The following is a 24,033-nucleotide window of genomic DNA, read 5'->3' on the forward strand; positions in this document are numbered from 1 at the left end:
GTGTGTGTGTGTGTGTGTGTGTGTGTGTGTGTGTGTGTGTGTGTGTGAGAGAGAGAATGAGTGCACACCCACGCCTTTGCAGTGGTAACAGAGCACTGGATGCTCCAGCGAGTCTAGTCCTCTGTCGTTTCAAGGTGAGCCTCATTTTTCAACTGCCGATTGACGGGCTGCGTGCGCGTGTGTGTGTGTGTGTGTGTTTTAGGGAGACTGAGACTCGCTTTACTGCTCTGTAATCACACAAAAGAACAAACGCAGCTCTTTATTGGCCCTCAGAGACAGGGCACACACTGCATTTTGGGTAGTGTAGTCAGTTTTTTTTTTCTCTGCTGTCTGGGCTCAAAGCAACAAAATATTTTGTTTTCCATTATATCATTATATAATTATATTAGTGTTATATTAGTGAAAATAATTGAAAACAAACAAGGTCCTACTCTTGAGGGCACTCCCCAAATCAACGTGAATAAGTTTAAAAGAGTTCTTGCAACATCTTATATTTCCATAATATGAATCAAAGCACAAAATCTGAAATATTTACATGCACAGATATTTGTCAATGAATAATTGTAGGAAGACGCTGGAGTGATGTCAGCACAGACGCCACAACAATCAACTAAGTATGGCTGTTACATTTTTAAGACCTCCTCTCCAATTCGTTCTGATCTGATTGATGGCTAATCTACGACTGCTCTGCTTTACCCGAATGAACATGGTTAAAATGGAAACTCAGCAGAATTACTGATAATCCTCTTTCGAAATATAAGGCAGCTTGTGTTTTAACTGTTATGTTCTACATGTGTGTGTAATAAGTACAGTGAACTGATGGAAAGGGACTATTTTCTATCAGTAGCAGTAGCAAATACTCGTATTGGTTTCATTTCTGCTTGTAAATGAATATGGTATGTCTGCAGATGTCCGGTATTTGCATGCTGCATTGCAGATATACAGTATGTGTGCACATTTTAAATGTTTTATTCTTTTGTCTACATAATTGGTTTCACCTTTTCTCAAGCGCCATGGTACAGTTTTAACATTTACTATCACTGCACTCCAGACAGAAGGAGGGATCCAGTAATGATCCTCAAAACAACCCGGAAACCTGCTCAGCTTTCTGCAGTTGGTTTTGTTGTGCATTTTAATTGGGTTCAACTGTATTTTTCAGGGACAGTGCACTTTAAATTAGCATTTCAACCAAAGAATCTTCAACTCTCAAAAGCCAAGTATCTCGGCCAACCCTGCGTAATCCAAGTTTGGTTCTCATTCGCATTGTTTGGGGCAGATTGCGTGTACCTCGCTGATAGTAAGACACTCAAGTGTCTCTTCAAGGCAGCTAGTTCAAACAATGGAAACATGGAAACACAGAACGTAATGTAGGTTTTCAACACTCACTCACAAAACATTATTTGATGATAAATAGAATATTAGAAAGGGCTGTGCTCTACAGCGATGGATCCCAAACATTTAGAACGCTGAAAATATCCCCTACCCCTCAGTACAACAGGTTCAGATGCAATATTATATTACATAAATATTTAGCTTAAAATAAACAATTAATACAATTAAAATAAGCTAACATTTTTAAGGTTTTTTTTCTAAATTTAATTGAGCTTATTTTTAGGGTGTACAAGGACAGATTAACGAAACAAAACAAAAAAAGGTTGCAGGTGTTTTAATAGAATACGTTGGCCAGCTGTTGCTGTGGAGAGAGAGAACACAACCTGCAGGTTTTGACCCCACTGACAGTCGGTTTCTTGTTTTGTTTTCATGTGTACCTGAGAAGAGAGAGCCGCGTCACACATGTATGATGTTGGGAATACCACAGAGAATCGGACAATGATAGATATCCCTCGTTCTACAGCAGCCAGAACCTGTCCGTTAAGCCAAGTAGTGGCCAGTCTGACTTTACTCCTGAGGGCTGAGATGTGTCATCATTTCTTTGAGCTCTGTCAAATCTTATCATCGCTAGCTCTGACCGTCACTATTTTTCTGATCTGCTGAGCTCCTGAGAATCTCCCGACCAGGAAAGCATGTTGTGTTACTAAGTCATTAGCCCTTTTGAAAGTTTTTAAACTGTAAAAATGCACCATAAATTAACAGTATGATAAATCTTGTGGCATCCATGACCTGTCCTCAAGGCACCGACTTTGGGAACAACTGCCCTAATGCACACTGTGTACTGTGTGTTCATGATAAAGTTACATTACAATCTAGTCCACCATCTTTGATTTGCTTATGAGAATTTAACTTTGCTCCAAACATGAATGAATTCCAGGATTCTGTGTTTTGCCGTCATGTGTCTAGAGACCCCCTGTAAGCTATAAGTTGTTGTGAGCCAACAGTCCTTGCCTCTGCACAAACTGTGTACTTCACCGTATGTGTGTGTGCGTGTGTGTGCGCGTGCGTGCATGCATGTTTTAATCAGTGATGCATCAATAAGACAAAGGCAGAAAATGAATTTAGTCTTATTTAGATTACTTGATTCTCCATTAGACATGTGAGGCAGACTAGCTTCTCTGAGGAATAATAACAATGATATTAATTTGACTTAATTAGAAGGTGCTTGAGAATTTTCAGTTGCACCTAGCATGCGTGAACATCCGTCGATGTCATATATTGCATCTTAAAATGTTAAGGGATTACACCCAGAGATCAATGGCTATTTTATATCAGTATATAAATCAACTTTCATCTTCATTTTCACTTCCACAAATATGAATTCATTAACTGAGGATGTGTTTATACCTGTTTTGGGCTCTTTTTCTACAAATCCAACTTGAACTTTTTTTCCTTCAAAGTTTTTAGCCTCTTTTACTTGTTTACAAGGGAAGAAATAGGACATGATTCAAAGTGATGTCGTGTTCCATTCAGAGAGCCCTCAGAGGAAAAAAATAATAATTATGTTTGGTTTTATGGTGCAGTCGTATTTACAACCAGTTAGGTGTAACAAGGAAAGGGGTGAAATATAGACAAAGAGTGTACCATTGACAAATCCATCTGCCGGCTTAATTCATTTGTTTTGTTGTTGGCTAGAGGAGAGTGTGTTAGCTGAGCAACAGAGCCGGGAAACCAATGTAAACTGAATATTTATGAGATTTGCCTACAAATATTTGATAATCAGAGATAAACACGATAAAGTGGAAAACTAGATCCTGTAAGCCATCAGGGGAACACACACACACACACACACACATCTTATCAGTGTGCTAATAGATTGTGATACTGTATAGTCTGTTTTGGAGTCGTCTTTTTATCCGTCCTTTTCACCTATCTTCACTCTCTCACTTCTCTCTCTTCTCTCTATCCTCCTCTATCATCTTATCCTTCTCTCCTCTGCCGTATATCACTCATCCCCTCCAATAGCCATCATTAACCCCCAGTCTATCTCTCCTCCTCTCTCCTCTCCATCCTGTTGCCCCCCCCCCCCCTCCCGCTGCCCTCCCTCCCTCTCCCTAATCCATCTCCCTGCCCTTCTGACTTTCTAGTCCTTCTCTTTCACCGCACCTCATCACCTTTTCACAGTCAGCAGAGTGTCAGTGACACGCACACACACACACACAAAGATGCATATGAAAGTACACACATTTCTCCTGACTTTGTCTCGCTGTCAATCTCCTTTAACCTTTATCTCTCTTTCTCCCCATCATCCGTCATTCTCAGGAGAAAAGTGATGTAATTAAAGTCAAGGCCGTTTAATGTCCTAACCTATTGATTGGGTTTCCCTAGCCTCTAATTTGCATTATACCCATTATACCCCTGATCTCCTTCTACGTTGCAGTTGTTTCCAATATGTGTGTTATCTCTGCCGGGATGATTTTAATACAAGACATGTAAACAACTTGCAAGCACATCTTACACAGAGTTTTGAAATGTTGCCATAAGAAGTTTTGATTTGTTTCTCTCAGTTGATGACTCAAAGCAAATATACAACATTGAAAAAGAAAGCATTATGATAATAACAAAATAAAACTGTATAGTACACATTTGTTAGAAAAAATTTAATCTGTAAGGATTTGATTCGTACTGACTCAAATTCCTGCATATGTTGGGTTTGCATCATTCTTTCATCCGAGGAGGACGAAAACAGAGAAAAGCACTTAGTATTTATAACCCCTAACCCACAACAAGCTCCCTATACATTTAAGCGTTATGGCATTTCTATCAATAATTGAAAGTAAAGGGAGACTAAGAATATCTCCTTACTCTGTTTTTGACTTGACTTGATGTGTTTGTCTTTGCCAATGAAAGACTGTTTGATAGTGTTACACAAACACACATGCATATGCACACACTTTCATTTTAAGGTATGTTCTTAACTAACTGATGAGGTTATATAATCGTAAAGTACACGGGTCACATTTATCAACACTGTCTCATTTGTAGATTCCTGCACACATTTGCTTGTTCTCTCCCTCACACACACACACACACACACACACACATATACACGCAGATGTACAGGGGCAGCATTAGTGTATAAGAGAAGGGTTATTGCAATATAATCCTATATTAAAGCTACACTAGCTTTAATAACTGATGTTGCATGGTAAAACACACAGAATAAGCACTATGCACAGACAGTACATAAAGGCACACAGACGTAATCATATGCAGCAAATCCTACTGTGACAGATGGGTAGGATTACTCACCTGCCACACACACACACATACACATATTCACATACACACTGTGATGCTGTGATCGTTCTACTTTAAAAATAAATAAGAATACAAACTGTTGCCATAAGCAGCCTTCCTGAAGTAGATATGTACACACCTTTGTCAAAGCTACTGAGTCTGTAGTAAACAAGACGCCCAAACAAAGCCAGTTACTGTGGATTTTGTTTTTGTTTTTAAGGGGGGGGAGGGTTTCTCCAGAGTCCAGAGGTTAAACCTAAGGATTTTGACCATTACTCCAATTGGCTCACTGTGGCTCGCTTCCAAACAATCACCAGTACATCCATTCAAATTCTGGCCGGTGTCTTAAATCTTGAATGAGCTGCTTTGAAAATAAAGAACTATAGCTGCGACCTACGCAACTGGAGAGATTCCACAGATGGTCAAAATAGAGCATCTTTAACAAAAAAGAAAACCTTTCAGGCTTGTTTGCGTTCACTCACATACACTTACTGTATACACTGTAATCTTTCCTCACAACTGTCTTCCGTTGCTTTCTCACTCACTTACCTTTTCTTATCCTCCCCTTTGGTCCACATGCTTGTTCTCGATGTCTCTCTCTCATCTCTGATAGTCCTTTAGTCCTCCGGAGCGCTCTCCTCCAACCCTTTGCCGCGCTCTATCCTCTCTCTCTCCGTCTCATTCTGTTGCTACTGATCCTCGCATGCTCGCGGAGCCCAGTGATCCTCCCTCCTTTCTCTCTCTCTCTCTCTCTCTTTCTCTCTCCCTCCCTCCCCCCCTCTCTCCCTCAATCTCCCTGCCTCTCTTTCTGCCTTTCTCTGATTTATCTCTATCTCAGTTTTTTTCTATACCTACTGCAGTTCCTTCTCAACCCTTTATCTCTTTAACTCTCACCTCTCAAGTACTGTCACTTTGATTTTAATTCGTCCACCTTCTCTCTCTGTCACTCTCTGTCTGTTTCCCCATTTCTGTCTCTTTAATGGTGGCTAATCCCATGCCATGCCCTGGTGTGTGTGTGTGTGTGTGTGTGTGTCTGCATTGACCCTGGCATGGTGGTAGACCCAATGAAACTTTGGCAGCACAGAAGTATCTTCTCCCGGGAGGCGAGCCAGGACCCAAACAAACACACGCTTGCTCGCACACACACAGAAACACACACACACTTCTATCAGTCACTTTATTTATATCTTTGCTTTTCAAACGCGTTGTGCTATTGCCTCTCTCTTTCTCTCTCTCTCTCTGTCTTGGTCTGTCGCTTTCTCTCCCTGGTAGCTTCACCTCGCTCTCCCGTTTGAGCTGTTTTTTCGCTGTCCTCCCTCTTCTTTGCCCCACTTTAGCCTCCTCACACCGTTATTTCCTCCTCTTTTATCTTCATCCCTTATACACTCACCTCATCCTCTGTGTTTGACTGTCCCAGCTGCCATCCTGCCATTCCCTCTGTGTAATTCTCTTCATTTCTCCGCTCCTATTCATACCAGCTGGGGATGCTGCTGCTTTCTTTCTCGAGGCAAACGAGACAAAAAAAACTAGATTAATTGTATAGAAAGGGAGATGAAACGCCATATGACATCAGGCTCTAATTAAGCTTAATTATGACTGCTTTGTATTTTTGTGCACAGCATGACTGTTTGCAAAATGATTTCCTCATTCGTCAAGCATCACGGAAGACAATAATATTTTCAACATCTTTTACAGGCAAGTTTAAAAGTTTTAACCTCGAAATCAGAGTAGGTTCAGTTAATTCTCTTAAGGTCAACGTTAGTTAGCTAGAATAAGTGAAATAGATGAACACTAAGTTCTCACAAATATGGTAAAACTGTTGTGTTTTTATTCATTCGTAAGGGCTTATGTATCTGTGTTTTGAGTTATGACTCTCAGTTTTTGTGTGTATGGACAATGAATTATTACATGTGAAGGTGTGTGTGTGTGTGTGTGTGTGTGTTCCCTGAGTGGTCCCTTGATGCAGTGTCCGCATAAATGTCCCTGTTGACCCTTCCCCCACCTGAAAATGACTGATGATGTAGGTGGCACAGCAAAGTGGTTGACTCACCTTGCGTTGTGTTTCATTTGACCTCTGATGAGGCAAGCAAAGGTGTGTGTGTGTGTGTGTGTGTGTGTGCATGAATTACATATGCGGTGTAAGGGCACTGCAACACATGGGGCCTACATATACAATACACGTATGGACAAAAACTTACAAGGTTGACAAAGCATAAGAAAGTTGGCTGAAGCTCTGAGGTCACAGTAATTAGATTTTGGATTGGAGGAGAAGTATGTCATTATCGAACAGGAGGAGGAAGAGGAGGATGAGTACGCTGTCTGAGCTGGAGACTAAGTTTCTCGTCTCCTCCTCTCTTGTTATTCCTCTTCCCTTGACCTCCCTCTCTCTATTTGGTGTCTCTTCATTATTTCTATCACCTAGGTACTCTTTGTACTTGACTGGGAGATGGGAATCTGTAGACGCATTGATCTGTTCTCTGAATAGACGAACATGTTCACATATCACACTGAAATTCAAACACCCATGCACACACACATGTTCCCTCGTTCTCTGTCTCTGCCTCAGACAAAGACACAGTCACATCAGCCTGAGGCACACAGCAACTCTTAATTGCACCTCCGCACAATCCATCTCTCTCTTTCAACCCCCTTCTACTTCCTACCAGCTGTCTGGCAAAATGTGTGTGTGTGTATAATAGACGCATGTTATAGAGCGGGGTCAGTGATGAGTGTGTGTCTGCAATGGTACAGTGAGGGATGATGCAGGCTTCCTGTGAGACTGTTTTGTAGATGTTCTATTTTTATTTATTTTTTTATATGAAAAATCACAGTTGAGAGCAGCAAAAATGACTTGCTTCCTGGAGGGGACACCACACACACACAAAAAAAAGAAAGGGTGGGGAGGAGAGCACCTTTAGGGTATGGACCTAAATGAAGGGCTGTGATGAGGCATCAATGAGTAATAAAAACGTATTTGAATGGATGGTTGTCATGTCCCTTTTAGCTTTCGGTTGAAACTCATTTATTCATGTATTGTGTTCGTAGTCTATTTTGCTACTTTGTCTGTCTGTCGACTAGTTCTCTGAATAGGCTAAATGTCTCAGATATTGGCAATTTAATAGGGGAGAACAAACACCGAAATCATCCAAGTGTGGCCGGTGGATTACTTGCTCTACTGTTCCACGCTATTGAGTGACAGTTGAAACCAACATGCCAGAAGAAAATATTTGTGTACTTCTAGCAGATGAATCTATTTAAATTAGAGTTGACAAAGTAATTGCTTTCATGATCTGTCTTAATTTAAAAAGAATGATATGTTAATTATATCTAATTGCATCAATAGTGTTTCACTCTTCATCCCACCTGGCATCTCTTGGGGATAATGAACTTTAAACAGAGAATTTGACTTTTAAAAGACTTGACTTGACTTTTAAACTTGACTTTTAAAAGAAGAAATAGCTCAAACTTTTGCATTTGCAGCTACCGCGTTACTTTGACCTGTTGCTTATGGTGGCAAACGTTATCAGAGGTTAAAAATAAAAAGAGGTGGATGGATGTGTGCTTCGGAGCTGCTGAAGGTGAAAAGAAGGTGGTGCAGGTTGGCTGTCAGCTGGAAGGGAGAGACAGAGAAGCCCATGGGCCAGCTTTTATGGGCTGTAAGGCCCAGCTGACGTTGTTTAGTAGTTGTTTAATTTGACACTTTTGCACCGTGGAGTTTAATCAACATTGCAGCTTCTAGCTTGCTGGCACGGCATAGTTTAGCTAGTCATGCAGGTGCATTTTCAGGTACCTGTCATTTCGATGCAACTCTGAAAATACAGCTGTTAATACATTATTAATGAGAGTGTCCAAAATGTGAGAAAATGGATGGATAAATGATGGAAAGAGCAGGAGGAGGAGGTGCAGGAGGTGGAGGAGGGGAGAAATCCCAGACCTCGCCAGCATCTGTGTCCTGTTTTGTCAGTAATCTCTTCACTGTTGCGTAAGGCCTTCGCCTCAACAAGCACTGAGCTCTCTCTCTCTCTCTCTCTCTCTCTCGCTCTCTCTCTCTCCCCCTCTCCCCCTCCCTCTCTCTACCTCTCTCTATCTCTCTCTCTCTCTCTCCGTCTGTCTGTCATACTTCAATTGTCAGGAGTTTTATTTATACGCACAAGGCTCAGATGCTTCTTGTATGCCTCTGCATGTAATGTGTTGATTAAACACATTGATGTGTGAGGACACAAACAGTTGATGGTCAGATATTTGGCCCTTTGAGCGTTTGTGTTTGTGTGTGTTTCTAGATGGTGTTAGAGGAGATTGAGAGCATAAGTCCTCAGAGAACACCAATTACACAGAAGTAGGGCAATACGACACGTGACCTTCACAAACACACACACTGGCTTACACAAACAGTGAACCTGAAACCCAGAAAGTACTGAACTGTAGAGTAGTTTTGGTGTGTGTGTGTGTGTGTGTGTGTGCTTAATCCTATTATTGATCAACCATTACACTCTAAGGAGGCAAAGACGGAAGAGAGGGTGAAGGAGAAGTGAGCTTCTCTACTTGCTACTCTGTAAGCTTGCTATCCTCTTAGGAAAACTGCCAATAACACAATTTCACAATTGCCTCTAAGACAAAAGAGACATTATTTAAAGATGTACTTTAGTGTCACATTATATTGATCTCAGAGTAACTTTGAACATGTGTTGGGGAGATGAGGGGGGAAAGACAGGAGGAGAAGTTAAATGAGAGAGTTTGCTGACAGGGTGTCTGGTGTCACTGCACTGCAGGAAGAAAGTTGAGTGGAGGATGGAGGTGGTCACACACACACACACACACACATCCAAGAACATACAATTCTCTTCCCCAGTAAGACATAGACTGTTTGAAGTCCAACTGAAAACACTTCCTTTACCAATTGCTCTGTGTGTGTCTGCCTTTATATTTGCATATGTGACTGAAAAAGTATGTTTTCTTATTGGAATGAAGGCAAGTGCACTCACGCATACCCACCCGCCCTGCTCATTTTGATTAGATGAAAGCTGTCACCACATGAGATGCCGTTCATCTTTCATCTTCAATCAGCCATCCATCATGCTTCATCTCTGTCTCGTGTTTCCCATTTTTGTGCCAACAACTCTGGAGAATAATTTCACCCAAACCCCGGTCCGTTACGATGAAGCAGAAATACCTGCACATCTGCCAAGGTTTCTGAAAAAGGATTTTGCGAACTTGATTCCAGCAATTAAGCCCAGCAGAGGGAAGGATCAGAAAACATTAACATATATAGCAGTGGAACAAAACTAGATGACAGTGACTTTAAGCACGGCATCCCACTGATGGCTCTCGGTGGTACGAGGGTCATTCTTGCATGTTTACGGACAGAAAATGAAAAAATGTCAGATGGAAAAGAGAAAGTGGAAAAATTGAATAACGAAAGTAACAGGGCTTTACCATGTTTCCTTTTAGGTTGTCAGTAATTGTATTGGCTGGACGGAAAGTACAAAGGGCAGCGATGTTCACAGCGAAGAATGAGTAATCAGACAAACCGGTGGAGTAGATGAAGAAGAGGGAAGTGGAGGGGGCTGATGATAAATGACTAACCAGTTAATATTTCAGTAGTCTATAAAAAAGCTTCTGTAATATATGCAAACAATTGTTACATTCATGCCATTGGTTATTTCTGTTCTGGTCAGTGTAGTTGAGTATTTGTCCATGTCTTCTCTGTGTTCTTCTCCTTTGCCTGCTGCCCCTCTCAGTGTCTTCCTCCTCTCAGCCTCTGGTTGTTGAAAGGTTTGCTCTATCTTCTTTCCCATGAATTTAGTGCTTTAATCCAGCTCAAGGATTCTTTTCTCAGCATACGTAGTTTTCACACACACTTATAACTTGAAACTTGTTAAAAACTTTTTTTTCCCCCCGCTCCTCATCTTTCATGTCTGTCTTCCTTTCAAAGCGACGCTCACTCCTTCTGCCCCCTCTCCTGTCTCTCGACTCTCCTTCACTTTTATCTATATCCAATCCTGCCTATTACCAGTCTCTCTGTGTGTGTTTTTGTGTACTCACCGTGGGCCATATTCAGAGTTAAGTGCACATACGGAGGAGCTAATACCTCATTAAAAACACCAATACAAAAAGAAACCTGTAAATCAGTATGTAAGTTTGCCCAAAAACAAGAGAAGCTGTTGTGAAATCAGGAGCTTTAAATGTTTTGTTTTGATATGATTTGAAATGATTTTTTTATAGGTTTTACCATTCTATAATATCCCACTGTGTAAACTGTCTGTCACTTTCTGTTGACCACATCTTGCATTTCACAGTATATGAACAGCGCCCTCTTGTTTGTCAAAATTACCACTGACCTTGATGTTGCTGATATTGCTCTGTCCTGAAGTTGTCTTCTGTTTTTGTTCTTTACAAAAGTAAAACACATATTAAAAGTCAGTTTTCTTTAAGCTGTTTGCACTTTTAGCAATTTTGTGGTTATGTATATCCTTTTTTTTGTTATATAGTAATTCAGAATGTATTTTTTTAATCTTACCTAGCAGACAGCCACAATTTCTACTTTGAAATACAATTTAGAAACGAGAGGCTGCCAGTCTTTTTATTTGTTTTTGTTTGTTTATAGTAATTATGGTAATTAGTGAATAACAACTTTTTCATATAAACAGCATCGTTAAAACATAACATCATAGTGTCTTGCTCAGAGCGCTGGCCTTTTGTTCCAGGTCCTGTAATATGTGATGACGTTGATATTCTTTGGTCTTAAGAATTGCGCCTCAAATTAGCAAGTGAACTGGTGTGAGGTTTTTGTTGAAATATACTCCAGGCAGCCTTAGACATGGTGCAGCAATATGTTACCTGAATAGATTTAAATGTCTTTGGCTTTAGAATCATAGCATGCAGTGTAAGAGCAGCTGCACAGTGCCCAGAAAGTAATGCGTCTCTTTCTCTCTCTCTCCCACACACTTTTCCTTTGTAGTCCAGGGTGGTCGCCTGCATGACAGCTATCCTCAGTCAGATGGATGATCGTCACTATGATACATACATTGAAACCTTCGCTGGATCCTCTGATCTAGTGGTATGTACACACACACACATACACACACACTTGCAGATGACTGTTAAATACACACCAATGGTAAAAATAAATCTTTCTCTCTTCTACAACACACATTCTTCTTCTCTTGCTCATTTCACTGCAGGACTTCCTGATGGAGTCCTTCCTACTTTTCAAGGACCTGATTGGGAAACATGTGTACCCTTCTGACTGGATGGCCATGATCATGGTACAGAACAGGTACTACAAGCACACACATACAGACCCGAGATTTGAACCATCCACCTACTTGTCCCAGGTCTGCCTCTCTAACTGAATAGGCCACAACTGCCTCAGTACGACCTGCTATGGGGACAGTGAGGCCTGGTGTATGTGAATCATAAAAGACATTCACAGCGACTTTTGCAGACACAAACCCACATAGAGATAACTTAGAGATAGTAAAGCTGGGGATCAGGGCTGCGATGATGAAAAAGGCTGAGGTGACAAGTGTGCGTGCGTGCGTGCGAACTGCTGCTGTGTATGTTTTGTGATGTAAGCTAGAGGGGAGGCTACAGCTGTGTCAGAGGAAGAGACAAGACAAATAGGTGAGAGTGAGGTAGAGGAAAAGACAGGTTAATAAGGAGTCTGCAGACTGGGCCTTGGGAAGAGATGTGCAGGTAGGTAGAGAGAGAACGTCCCACTGAAAAGTAAAGGGCAGGCAGAGGTAATGTCAGTTGGCTGTGAATAACAATGATTGATAGATAGATAGTGTTCGTGCAGAAAGACAGATTTGCTACTTAACTTTAGAAATTCATGAAGTCACAAATCACTGATACACCTGCGCACTGTGTGAAGCTGCTATCAAGATCTGTCATTGTGATAGAAGCTTTGAATCTGAAGCAATATTACACTCTTGAAATAGCTGAATAAAGCTGTGAGCTTGAGCTTTTAAAGTCGCAAATCGTTGATTAACAACAAATACGTTGCATTTGTGATCATTTTCCTTCAATGTCCTCTATATGATATTCAGAGCATTAATATTGCAGCAAACAACTATTTGCTCTGTAAAGATATAGTGGAGTAATGTCTACCTAAGCAGATATGAGGTCGCTCCCCTTCTGTGTGTTGTCATCTGAGCTCCTTGCTTTGTTGACATAGCATGGCGGCTGCACTTGCTCTTCGTGCATGTTAGTGCATGTGTGTGTGCCCCACTGTGTAGCTCATGTCCGCTGCTCTGCCCTGCGTTCAGATGGCGGTTATGGATGATAACAACGTGCACAACGTGCGCAGCGCTTCTTTGCAGAAGCGCTGCGTCTTTGTCTTTTGGTCCCCCCCCCCCAGGTTAACGCTGTTAGCTCTTTCAGCACTGTTGCTGTTGTTTGCACTGTCAGCACCTTTAGTCACAAGCAGGGCTCTCAACATGGCGAGGAATGCTCTGAATTAAAGTTTATTTTATATATTTATTAATTATTCATCTGCAATCAAACTGCTGCATGAGGAAGTTCTTTTTTCGTAGCATTGATTTCCACCATTCTATTTTATAGGTTTACTTTCTGTGTGTGTGTATGTGTGTGTATGTGTGTACAATCAATTTGTGTGTTTCTCTCCATTAGAGTGTTCCTGCGAGCCATCAATACCTATGCGGACACAATGAACCAAAAGTTCCTGAATAACGACGACTTTGAAGTACAGGTAAGTGTGTTTGTGTGTATTTACAGGCTTTTACTCATAATGCACCTTTTTTTTGGGCTGTACTGCTTTTAACAAAGATCTCTATTGTCTCTCTCTACATCCCCACTCTTCGTCGCTTGTATTCTTCGTCTAGTTGTGGAATAACTACTTCCACTTGGCGGTGGCGTTTATTACCCAGGAGTCTCTGCAGCTTCAGCATTTCTCGCCAACCAAGAGGAACAAGATTCTGGCCAAGTGAGAGAAGGGGGCATATCATTTTACCACACACACTCTTCCTGCTCTAATGAAACACTGAGTGATTTGTGATCTATTTTGGAGTCTGCATTTACTGTTTACACTCCCACTGCCTATTAAAACCGTGTGATGCCTGTAGAGAGATATTCAATTTGGTTCATGTTGGGGCAGATTAACACAGCATTATCTTTCCCACTGGGGTCCTCACTCAGTCTTTGAAGATGAAAATATCAGTATTGATCAAGTCATTGGGCTGATTTCTCTTTCTGTCTCTGTTTATGTGTATTTTTGAACTCTTAATTCCAGATATGGAGATATGAGAGAACTCATTGGCTTCGCTATACGGGACATCTGGTACAAACTGGGTAAGAAAATCTAGTTTGCTTCTGGGTATGCAAACCTGTGTGTTTACTCTCATATAAACACATTCCAGTGTAGGTGGGTGAACAGCACAACCAAGCGTCGGGGGGAATTCATTCACATAGAGAGACAGCATGTACAGTGGTTCTCCTCTGGAGATAGGAATCAGAGTTCAACCCTTTATTGTTGAAGGAAACACTGCCCTTGAATTAGGATGTGTTGGTGGTCAGAGACCTGTGGAGCCTTTCAGAGGACAGCTGGTGAGCAAGGGGAGATGGGTCCGATATGGTGTTACGTGCATTTTCATTACGCGTGCGTGTGCGTGTGCGTGTGCGTGTGTGTGTGTCTTTCAGGCAGTCATAAGATCTGTTTCATCCCTGGCATGGTGGGCCCCATCCTGGAGATGACTTTGATCCCAGAAGAAGAGCTGAGAAGGGCCACCATCCCCATCTTCTTCGACATGATCACCTGTGAAAATGCACATTCTGGAGACTTCCACAAGGTAGAAATGCACCAATACAATGTCGCACAATGTGCAGAAATGTTCAAACAAAACATCCGAGGATGCAAAAGACTAATTCACATTTGCATGCTCAAAACACACAAAGAAACACTGGCACATGCACATTGTGCTCATCCATCGATTTCCTGTGGCACTGCATGAAAGTAAAAGAGACACCTTAATTGTGCTTGCATAATTGATTTGTTCCTTCCATTACTTCTCTTATTTGTTTTCTCCTCTTTACTCTCTCTCTCTCTCTCTTTTGTTCTATAGTTTGAGGATGAGATCATTCTGAAGTTGGACCATGAGGTGGAGGGTGGAGGAGGAGACGAGCAATACATGCAACTACTGGAGACCATGTAGGCCTTATTATTAACAGATATACATTCACAAAGCTTGCAGCACTCAAACACTGAATATCAAGACCAAATCCTCTGATGATTAACTTGTGGATGCTTGTTGTCTGCCAGCCTGCTGGACTGTGCTGCAGAGAAACCCACGCTGAGGCCACAGGTGCAGCACTTTGTGGCCTTGGTGAAGGGACTCCTCATTCGTCTCCTCGACTACCGTACTGTGATGAGTGACGACAGCCGCAACAACCGCATGAGCTGTACTGTCAACCTTCTGGTAAGTCACAGCTTCTTTGAAATATGGAATACCTTACAATGGCTGCAGGCTTCATCAGCTTTTTACAAATTCCCTCTCCACCACCGAGGTGTTTAGGTGGGCTTTCTTGAAGGGCAGTCACCGACGTGGGTACAGGACTAAGTAGGTAGTTAGGTCCTTGAATTTCACCATATTGCTGTGAACCTCTCCATAATACTTTAATATTTTTTTGTTTTCTTCGTGATTCATTGATGCTGCACATCTTTCGAAATCGACTATATGTTGTGAATCTGGCATGCGTCACCATGGATTTGAATTTGTTCACACCAACCTTGATACATGTTCTGTACTGTGTTGCTGCACTAGAAAGGTGCTGGCCTCAGACACACACACACATCGTTAAACTCATTATTATTGAAATTAACTTTATGTGTGGTTGAGAACAGACTAGTAAGTGAGTTAGTTCCACAGAGACCTCGGTCAATAATCTCATCCATACCAGAAGAGCCACACTGATTGAACAGTTCATTCTGCAACACTGATTTTATGTCTCGTCTTTCATGCCAAGGTCTTTGTTTCCCTTTTCCTCATTTGATTTGTGTGCTGATTGATCTAAAGGAAAAGATTCATCTCTGTGTCTGGTCTCTGACAGTTTTTGCGGAGCGTTGCATCAGCTCCTGTGTGCTGCACATCTTTTCTCTTATGTGATCTCCTAATCATATTCTCCCCCACTGTACACACAAGTTTAGAAATGGATCCCATCTACCCACCATGCAATTGTCTACACAGAACAATTAAAAGTTATAGTTCCTTCATAATTTGTTTTTGTTCTTTTATATCTGCGCTTTTTATTTGGATTAGAAGACATTTCTGACACGCTAACATTCAGGAGGATCAGTTAATGATGAACGGTTGTGTCTGTGTTGGTATCTATAATGTGTTATTTTCCTCTTTCGGACTTGAGGCTGTTGCCACATGACAGAGATGTTTAACTTGTAGCCTGTGGCAGCTGCCTATTAGCTATTCTCTTTCATTTGTTCGGCCAGCTAAAAAAATCCCTCCTGCAGGCGAGCAGCCCCCCCCCCCCCTGCCCCCCAGGCTAACTTCACTTAGGAAGTACACACACATACGCACAGGTATTCGCTATGCCTCCTCATGTGGATGCACTTTCAAAGACTCACAAATACACTTAGATGCATTTACAAGCATACACTCAAAGCTCAGGCTGAAATAACCTTGGCTAACCGCGTGCTAAAGGCTTTCCGGAATAACTCATGGACACTTTCAGCTGCTGAAAAAAGCACGTTTGTATTACAGATAACACTTTCTTCATATAAGATATACAGTATATACCGATTAAAAAATGGCTGTCACCTGGTGTGTTGTTGGTTAGGAAAGATGCATAAAGGTGATACTGTAGTTCTACTATGGATTGTGTTGCATGTTGAAAAGACTGCTCAGAGTAAAATCATCTGACCTGCATGTAGATGGACAGCCTCCAGCAGGACATTGGCTACTCAAGTCAAAATGCATTGATGCAAACAATGATGTATCTGACCTTTGCAAAAATAAAGCAAGTAGCCATAAATAGGCATACCATATGCTACGGCTGCACAGTGAATTTCACAGTAATTGGGCTTGGTTTTTGCATATTTCTGATTGTTTGTTTGTGTGTGTGTGTGTGTGTGTGTGGGAGTGTGTTGTGTCTGCTGACTCGTGATGGGGAGGAGAGTCTGGGTTACATCAGTTCGTTCCACTCCTCTGTTCTCTGTAGACGTCATTAAACTTCATTAAACTTCATTAAACTGGGAGGTTGTGCTGCTTAACTAACAAATGTGCATGCACACACTCCCACACACGAACACACACAGGCAATCTGAAGCATAACCCACATAACGCACACAAACCGCCTTTTAAAACAAACACTCCTCCACATGAATACAAGACGACAAAGTAGTAATCAGTGCAGTGATTCCGAATGATTTAAAATCTGTCACACACACGTTGACCCAACTTTTCCTTTTGATTTTGCAGAACTTTTACAAGGACATCAATCGTGAAGGGATGTACATCAGGTATTTACGAGCTGACTTTGACATTAAATACATTTAAGTGGTGCATTTTTGCTTTGTAAATGAATGCCTGTGTGTGTGTGTGTGTGTGTGTGTGTGTGTGTGTGTGTGTGTGTGTGTGTGTGTGTGTTGCTCCGTAATCTGACAAGGGATTATACGAGTCCCACTGAATTAATGTCAGAATCCACAGGATCAGCTCTTAGTCGGACTGGAGGGCGAACCGAGAGAATGAGTGACATGATTGGTACGAGGGAGAGACGGAGGAAGGATGATGGCAGGAGAGAGAGAGAGGGAATACAGATCCCGTCAGCTCCCACGTGCATTTCTGGGGATAGCTTATGGACATAATTAGGTATCTGTATGTGGTAATGTTAGCTCAACTCTGTGGTTGATCAGCTGCCTCCATCTATCCTGTGGAGAATACCCGTAACATTTGGCCAGCTCGCTTAATAACATGAGGAAACAAACATAATTTAATGGAAATACACATTAAAGCAGTAAGCCTATGTGCTGTATAATTAACCAGAATATTATCTTACACAGTTCTAGCTATATTACTCGACACCATGCACGGATAATAAAACCTCAAACTAATTATGGTCTGGCCCAGCATGTGAGTTAAAGATCATTAAATTTGCATCTTAATTGCTTACATTTATATTGAAAATAAAACTAATGCGAACATGACAACTGATTATTCCCTAAACTGTATTAATTATATGCCCAATGTATTAAATACGTATCCTTATAGTAAACCATCTTTTGCAATTAGTATGCAAGGATTGTACTTTCTTTACTGTTTGTCAGACCTCTATCAAACTGTAACTGTTTTCCAAACATTTCGTTTTTTTATTTTTTGTTTTATGAGATCTTTGTGGAGCTGTCTCATTAGAAGATTTAATTTATTTAAATTTTCTGCAGCCCTGATGCAATCTACATTGCCTCTGTGCATTATATTGTAGCACAGCAAGGAATTAAGCACTTCAAAGTTTACTGACTGTTTTTAATGTACTTCCTGGAATCATGTCACCTTTTTAATTAATTAGAGCAACATTAGATTGGAGCAACTTTAGAGTGATCTAAAATGAAAAGATGAATTCTACAAACTTCATCTCCCAGGTTTCCTAGGTTTCTTAATTAACACCCAGGTATAGAAGAGTTGGTCTCTTGCTAATTGAACACCTCAAATTACTGGTGAAAAGCACAGAGAGAGATGGAGGACGGAAGAGAGGGAAGGGTGGAAGAACAGGAAGGATGAAGAGCGAGGGGTCAATCAAACAAACGGGTTCAGTAAGTAGATTGACTTGACATTCACACAGTCAACAGCAGCTCTTGTCCTAACCAATAGAACAGGCGGAAGCTCCAGTCGGGAAATTAGCTGCTTAAGATTGAAAGGAGCAGATGAGGTTAAAGAGAATAGAAAGCAAGATCCTTCAACATTTACCTCGACAGAATGAACGATTGACCTGAGAGTGCATCACGCATGCAGAGGATCTTTCATTTAAAAGCATCCAGAAAGCCACTGCTTTCTTGCTTTGTCATCAAAGCAAGAAAGTCCAGCCTCTGCCTGTGTGGCAAAAATGTGTTCCCCTAACAGAGGGCGAAGACAGAGAGATACAGAAAAAGATCTCCACAAAAAGCAAGCAGTAAACGAGCATGCTGGTTGGCTAATGTTCCCATCTTCCTCTTTGTCGGGCTTATAAAACATAAACATATGGGCTACAAAATATCTGCCAGACAGTTAAAAAGACATTGCGTCAAATTGTACTTTTGTGTGTTCGCATGTGTGTGCTCTTGAATGACCGGTCTCTGTTGTGTATGTATTTCAGGGTACGTATAGGTGTGTGTGTGAGCATGAGACAGATTGAATGGGGCAGTGACACACAGCTGTGTAAATAAATACACAAATAAATGCTCCATATGTTTCAAGTTGCCCAACAGGGGCATCTAGTGGAGTGATGTATACATTGCATATTAAGGTAACCTGACCTCTGTAACTCTGTGTGTGTGTTTGTACACGTGTGTGCTCAGGTACCTTTACAAGTTGAGGGACCTTCATCTGGAGGGTGAAAACTACACCGAGGCAGCATACACACTGCTGCTCCACTCTCGTCTGCTCAAGGTAGGACACACACACACACAAACACGCTCCTCTGACGTTTTAATGCTGGACCCAGCGTCTTGCTCTGTCCACCAACAAGACAGTTTTGTATTAGCTGATGAATGTTTGCCTCGTCGCTGGCCTCCAAAATATTTAGCTCCGAAGGTTCGTTTATGGCATCGCATCGGCCACTGTGGGTGCATCGCTGTGGTGATTGATTCTGTGTGTGCGCAGGTTTTCATGCGAGTGTCAGCGCATGCATGTGTGTTTGACCTCTTTTGTCTCTTCATCTCTTTTATGGGACACTTGGAGGCCCACAGAGAGGAACAGGGGAATAAGGGCGTCGCTCCCTTTCTCTCGTGTCTCTCTCCTCCTCTCGCTGTCTAGTATCATTACATCAGAGCAGTTGAACTCTATAACATTTTTTTATATTCTCCATTAATCTCCAGTGTCAGTCCTGTCATACCTGCTTCACATTATTGAAAAGAGCGGGCTGTAAAGCACAGCATGCTCTAATCCTTCTCTTCTTAGCAGATAGACCTGCTCCAATAATATAAGTCAGTTTCGGGTTTTTGTTTAGTTTCCAAATGGATTTCTGTGTAATTTCTGTAATGGAAGATTAACTATTGTCTCATCATAATTAATGAACATTGCGCTGCATGTTTTTGTGTGCACTCGGCCTGTGACTAATATTGATTTATTACCACAAGAAAACTAAGCTTTTAGTTCTTCTCCTCTCTTGTTTCAACATCATGATAAATGGAACAGTAAAAAGCAAAGTTGGTCTGACTGTAACTTTTTCTCTTTCATTTCAGCAATACTGTATCTCACTTCCCTGTCCTTATTTTTATCTTCCTTCTGTCTCCGTTCCAGTGGTTAGACGAGACATGCAGTCCCCAGTTTGAGTTCCATGGCTCGCAAACCCAGCGGCAGCTCAAAGAAACTCTCTACGACACCATCATCGACTACTTTGACAAGGGCAAGGTCAGCCTTGCTTTAGACTACAGCATGAGTCTCTTTCTTAAAAACACCCTCCTAGAGTAATGTGATGATTTAAAAGAAATGTTGATCAATGCTCTAACATCAGAAATAGGCTTTCTACTCTGAAGAAAGTTGTTAGCAGTCAGTTTCTGAATTCCTTTTACAGAACGATTGAAAAAAATCACAAGACGAGGCAAATAACGTTGTTCACTTAAGTGAAAGGCCAAAAAAAAATCAGAAATCAATCCTCAGACTGTAATTCAGGGAAATTGTTCTTTCCTGTATCAAACATTCAATATCTTTCAAGGATGAGACAGTGTTGTAATCATGCAGTCATTGTCTCCGAGCGGTATGTTGGTATTTCATTCATTTTGTATTCTCTGTGAGTGCTTTATGTTCTCTGAAGCAGTGAAAGAGAAGTTTCCCTCCACTCCCCAGAGACCTGGAAACAGAGATTTCCACCAGATGAATTCCCACCACGACAGCTGCTGCCGAGCTATAAGCAGATGGTGTAATGAAGGACACTTCTTCCTCTCCTTGTGTGTGTGTGTGCATATGTGTTTAGATGTGGGAGGAGGCCATCACTCTGTGTAAGGAGCTAGCTGAACAGTACGAAAACGAGATCTTTGACTACGAGTTACTCAGCAAGAGACTGGTAATACATGACTATCTCAAACCGCCATGCTCTATCTTCTGCACATGAGCTCACATTTTTCTCTGTATTTCAATCTCTCATCCTTATTCTCCTTAAATTCCCTTCAAAGATGTTATAGATGTCCCTGTGTGTGAGGGAGTGTCAGAAGGAAAGGAAGACACGGTCAATTTATTTCAGTTTTTGATAGCAGCAGTAACATAGCTCACTTCCTGAGTAAATTGTCCAGCTGCCAGTCTGTAAGCTCTAAATTGCACAACCTCAGAAAATATTCTTCCCAGTCAGCAGTTTTCACACCAAATTAGTCATCTACACTCTCAAATACTACAAACGATTCAGCACAACCATTCATCCATGTTTAAAAATGAATACTTACTTGACACTTCAAGTCCTCCTTTAAAATAAATCTTTTTCTGAAGAACTCTGGTTTGAGCTTCCTCAATTACCATATGACCCCCAAAGTGTGATTCTCCATTGCCAATCATTAGCAACTTAAAACCTCTCCCAACCCTTCTTACTTTGTCCTCTCTCTTCTGTTTCTTTCATCTCTTGCTTCAACAGTACAGCAGAAGTGATTCCCTCCATGCCCAAATCCAGCACCACCTTCTCCTCTATCTCCCCTTCACTCAATTCTCCCCACAGAGACTTACACTTTTTCCTAACAATGGGGAAACAATCTCTTTCTTTATATGACTGCAGCAGTGTCTCTCTCTCTGCTAATGTTGAATCTATGTGGTTATATAAATTGCAGACATTGCCCTTTTATGCTGTGCATTTTATGGTTGCTCCATCTATCAAAGGCCCAGCATTCTGCTGAGGGTAGCTTTGTCATTGGCTCAAGCTGATAAAACTGCTACGGCTGCACACAGTGCACATCTGAAACTCTCTTCTGACCACGTGCTCTGTCTCTCTCTCTCTCCCTCTCTACAGGAGAAACAAGCCAAGTTCTACGAAAACATTATGAAGATCCTGAGGCCTAAACCAGACTACTTTGCAGTGGGCTACTATGGCCAGGGCTACCCTCCATTCCTCAGGGTTTGTGTTTTGTCACTTTAAAAGTTTACAGTGTTACAAATAAAGTTGTCACTTGTCATAGAATAGAAGCAAACGGATTCACACGATGTGTGAGGAGCACAAAGGTATCACGGCCTCCTTTCCTTTTACAAAGAGTTTACAAAAACCTTTTTTTCTCCATCATCAGCACTGAAACTAAGCTGTTTAAAATTGCAGCAATGGCTTCTAGACACACCAGTGAGATGATTAACAGAATGGGACATGAAGTACCTTATGGGAACGTTGTCAATTTCAGCAAATTGCAGAAATATAATATTCCACTGCTTATAGCTCCTTTACTCATTAGATGTGTTTAACTGCTGTGGTAAGGAGTATGAGAAAGACAGTTAGTCTGTTTTGAGGGGGCCAGGGTAGCGAAAGGAGACAAGGCATCGGACCACTTTGATCTACCAGCTCTATATGAACTGACTGACCTATAAGGAAGTCCAGATAAAAAGAGAATGCCCCTTTGTGGTCGCAGGAGAAATAAGGGCTTAATCTTTGTCATTATTAACACCAGTACATTTCCTGTGGCTTCAGAACAAAGTGTTTATCCACCGCGGCAAGGAGTATGAACGCAGAGAGGACTTTCAGAACCAGCTGATGAGCCAGTTCCCCAGCGCTGTGCGCCTCAACACCACCACCATACCAGGAGACGACGTCAGGAACTCTCCGCTGCAGTGTATCCTTCTGCGAGCATAACAAACCCATTAGTAAAGGGGTGTCTGTAGCTCAGTGGGTAGAGGGAATTGTTTTATCTCCAACTCCTACTGTCTACTGTCTGCATGTTGACGTGTCCTTGATCTGAACCACAAGATAGTCTCCTGCTACCTTACAGCAGCGAACTGCTCCTTATGCTTCGGATGGGTTAAATGCAGAGATCAAATATTATTTTTGTCTGATGCATCGCTCAACTATCAGTCTATATATTCTAACACATGGATGTAGAGATACTCTCTAAAATGTAGTGATGTTTCATTCCTGAGTGATCTGAACCAGATATCCAGTGTTTCACAGTGACGCCAGTCCTCGAGATTCCTCCTCGCCTGAAGAACAAACCTTGTCCCGACCAGATTATCAAGTCTGTTAAACAGCGCGTTTTAATCTTCATATTTTGATAAAGAAAAATGTGAATTTCTGTGAAAAGATATGCACTGAAAAAAGTCCTGATATTGTCACGTTTCCCTCTTTTTTAAATTTAATTTCCTTTGTTTGACTTACATCTCTGTCTCTCTTTATGCTTAAACTATGTGCAGCTTCTACAAGTCCAACTACGTGCAGCGTTTTCACTATTCCCGACCGGTGAGGAAAGGACCCGTGGACCCAAACAATGAGTTTGTTGTGAGTTTTTATTAAAACACTTAAGACTACCAGGACCAGTGTTTCATAAGCTATTGTGTACTTGCATTGTCTGAAAAGATGAGCTCCTGTTAAATAAGATAATAAGATTGTATTCAATAGCAGAGTGTGGTATATCGGATTATATTGTAAATATATCTTTGAGCCAGAAGCTTATAGCTTCCATAACTCTCCAAATCCAATGTGAAACGGGACAGTGATGAAGATAAAAAAGACTGTGAGTCCACAATGGCCCCCACATCTCTACCTGGGCAGAGGGGGATGTGTTAAATAATGCTAAAAGTCTGCTTTGCTTTAAGGTGTGATCATTTGTAAATGTTTTGTATGTAATGTAAAGATAGGTTCTCAAACTGGTCTGAAGTAGGAACTCTGCCACTGCAGTAAAATGCCCGATAGAAGATATCTCAAGTTTTGCTCTCCATGCTGTGAAAGAGAAAATGGTCTCATTCGACTGTGACCTAACCGCAGCTGTTCAGATAATCTGTACCGGGCAGAGGCCGTCCAATCTTCTCCGAGTGACAAACCATGCCAAATAATCCAACCAGGAGACTGTATCTGCCTCAGAACTCTGACAAAAAACACCCTGAAACTACCAATTTCAACGTAAACCAGTATATACCATTAAACACTCCGATATAGCACACTTCTGAACAGGACTTTGAATGATGTCTTCAACAGCATTAAGAGTCTGGAAAGACTTCAGACTTTAATACAAGATAATGGTTATATACTGGTTTACGTTGAAATTGGTAGTTTCAGGGTGTTTTTTGT

At 41.4% G+C, this 24,033-nt stretch overlaps 2 protein-coding genes across 3 annotated transcripts in view; one reads left to right on the plus strand and one right to left on the minus strand.

Annotated features, from left to right (window-relative positions):
- Positions 1-5,355, minus strand: part of insyn2b (inhibitory synaptic factor family member 2B) — a 20,166-nt gene extending 14,811 nt beyond the window's left edge. For both annotated transcript variants that reach the window (XM_031862889.1, XM_031862890.1), the window contains exon 1: positions 5,182-5,355. The gene's annotated coding sequence lies outside the window, so the exon portion shown is untranslated. The remainder of the gene's footprint in view (positions 1-5,181) is intronic.
- The window catches only part of dock2 (dedicator of cytokinesis 2), an 88,360-nt gene that overhangs the window by 59,829 nt on the left and 4,498 nt on the right, over positions 1-24,033 (plus strand). The window contains exons 27-42 of the mRNA XM_031862888.1: positions 11,591-11,689; positions 11,814-11,908; positions 13,264-13,342; positions 13,476-13,576; positions 13,883-13,941; positions 14,290-14,438; positions 14,712-14,797; positions 14,909-15,065; positions 17,079-17,119; positions 19,148-19,238; positions 20,091-20,201; positions 20,764-20,853; positions 21,781-21,885; positions 22,444-22,585; positions 22,903-22,984; positions 23,160-23,244. Coding sequence (XP_031718748.1) covers positions 11,591-11,689; positions 11,814-11,908; positions 13,264-13,342; positions 13,476-13,576; positions 13,883-13,941; positions 14,290-14,438; positions 14,712-14,797; positions 14,909-15,065; positions 17,079-17,119; positions 19,148-19,238; positions 20,091-20,201; positions 20,764-20,853; positions 21,781-21,885; positions 22,444-22,585; positions 22,903-22,984; positions 23,160-23,244 — 1,572 coding nt within the window. The remainder of the gene's footprint in view (positions 1-11,590; positions 11,690-11,813; positions 11,909-13,263; positions 13,343-13,475; positions 13,577-13,882; positions 13,942-14,289; positions 14,439-14,711; positions 14,798-14,908; positions 15,066-17,078; positions 17,120-19,147; positions 19,239-20,090; positions 20,202-20,763; positions 20,854-21,780; positions 21,886-22,443; positions 22,586-22,902; positions 22,985-23,159; positions 23,245-24,033) is intronic.

Source organism: Anarrhichthys ocellatus, unplaced genomic scaffold, assembly GCF_004355925.1.
Source record: "Anarrhichthys ocellatus isolate YVR2014 unplaced genomic scaffold, GSC_Weel_1.0 scaffold27, whole genome shotgun sequence".
In the NCBI taxonomy this organism is placed as follows: domain Eukaryota; kingdom Metazoa; phylum Chordata; class Actinopteri; order Perciformes; family Anarhichadidae; genus Anarrhichthys; species Anarrhichthys ocellatus.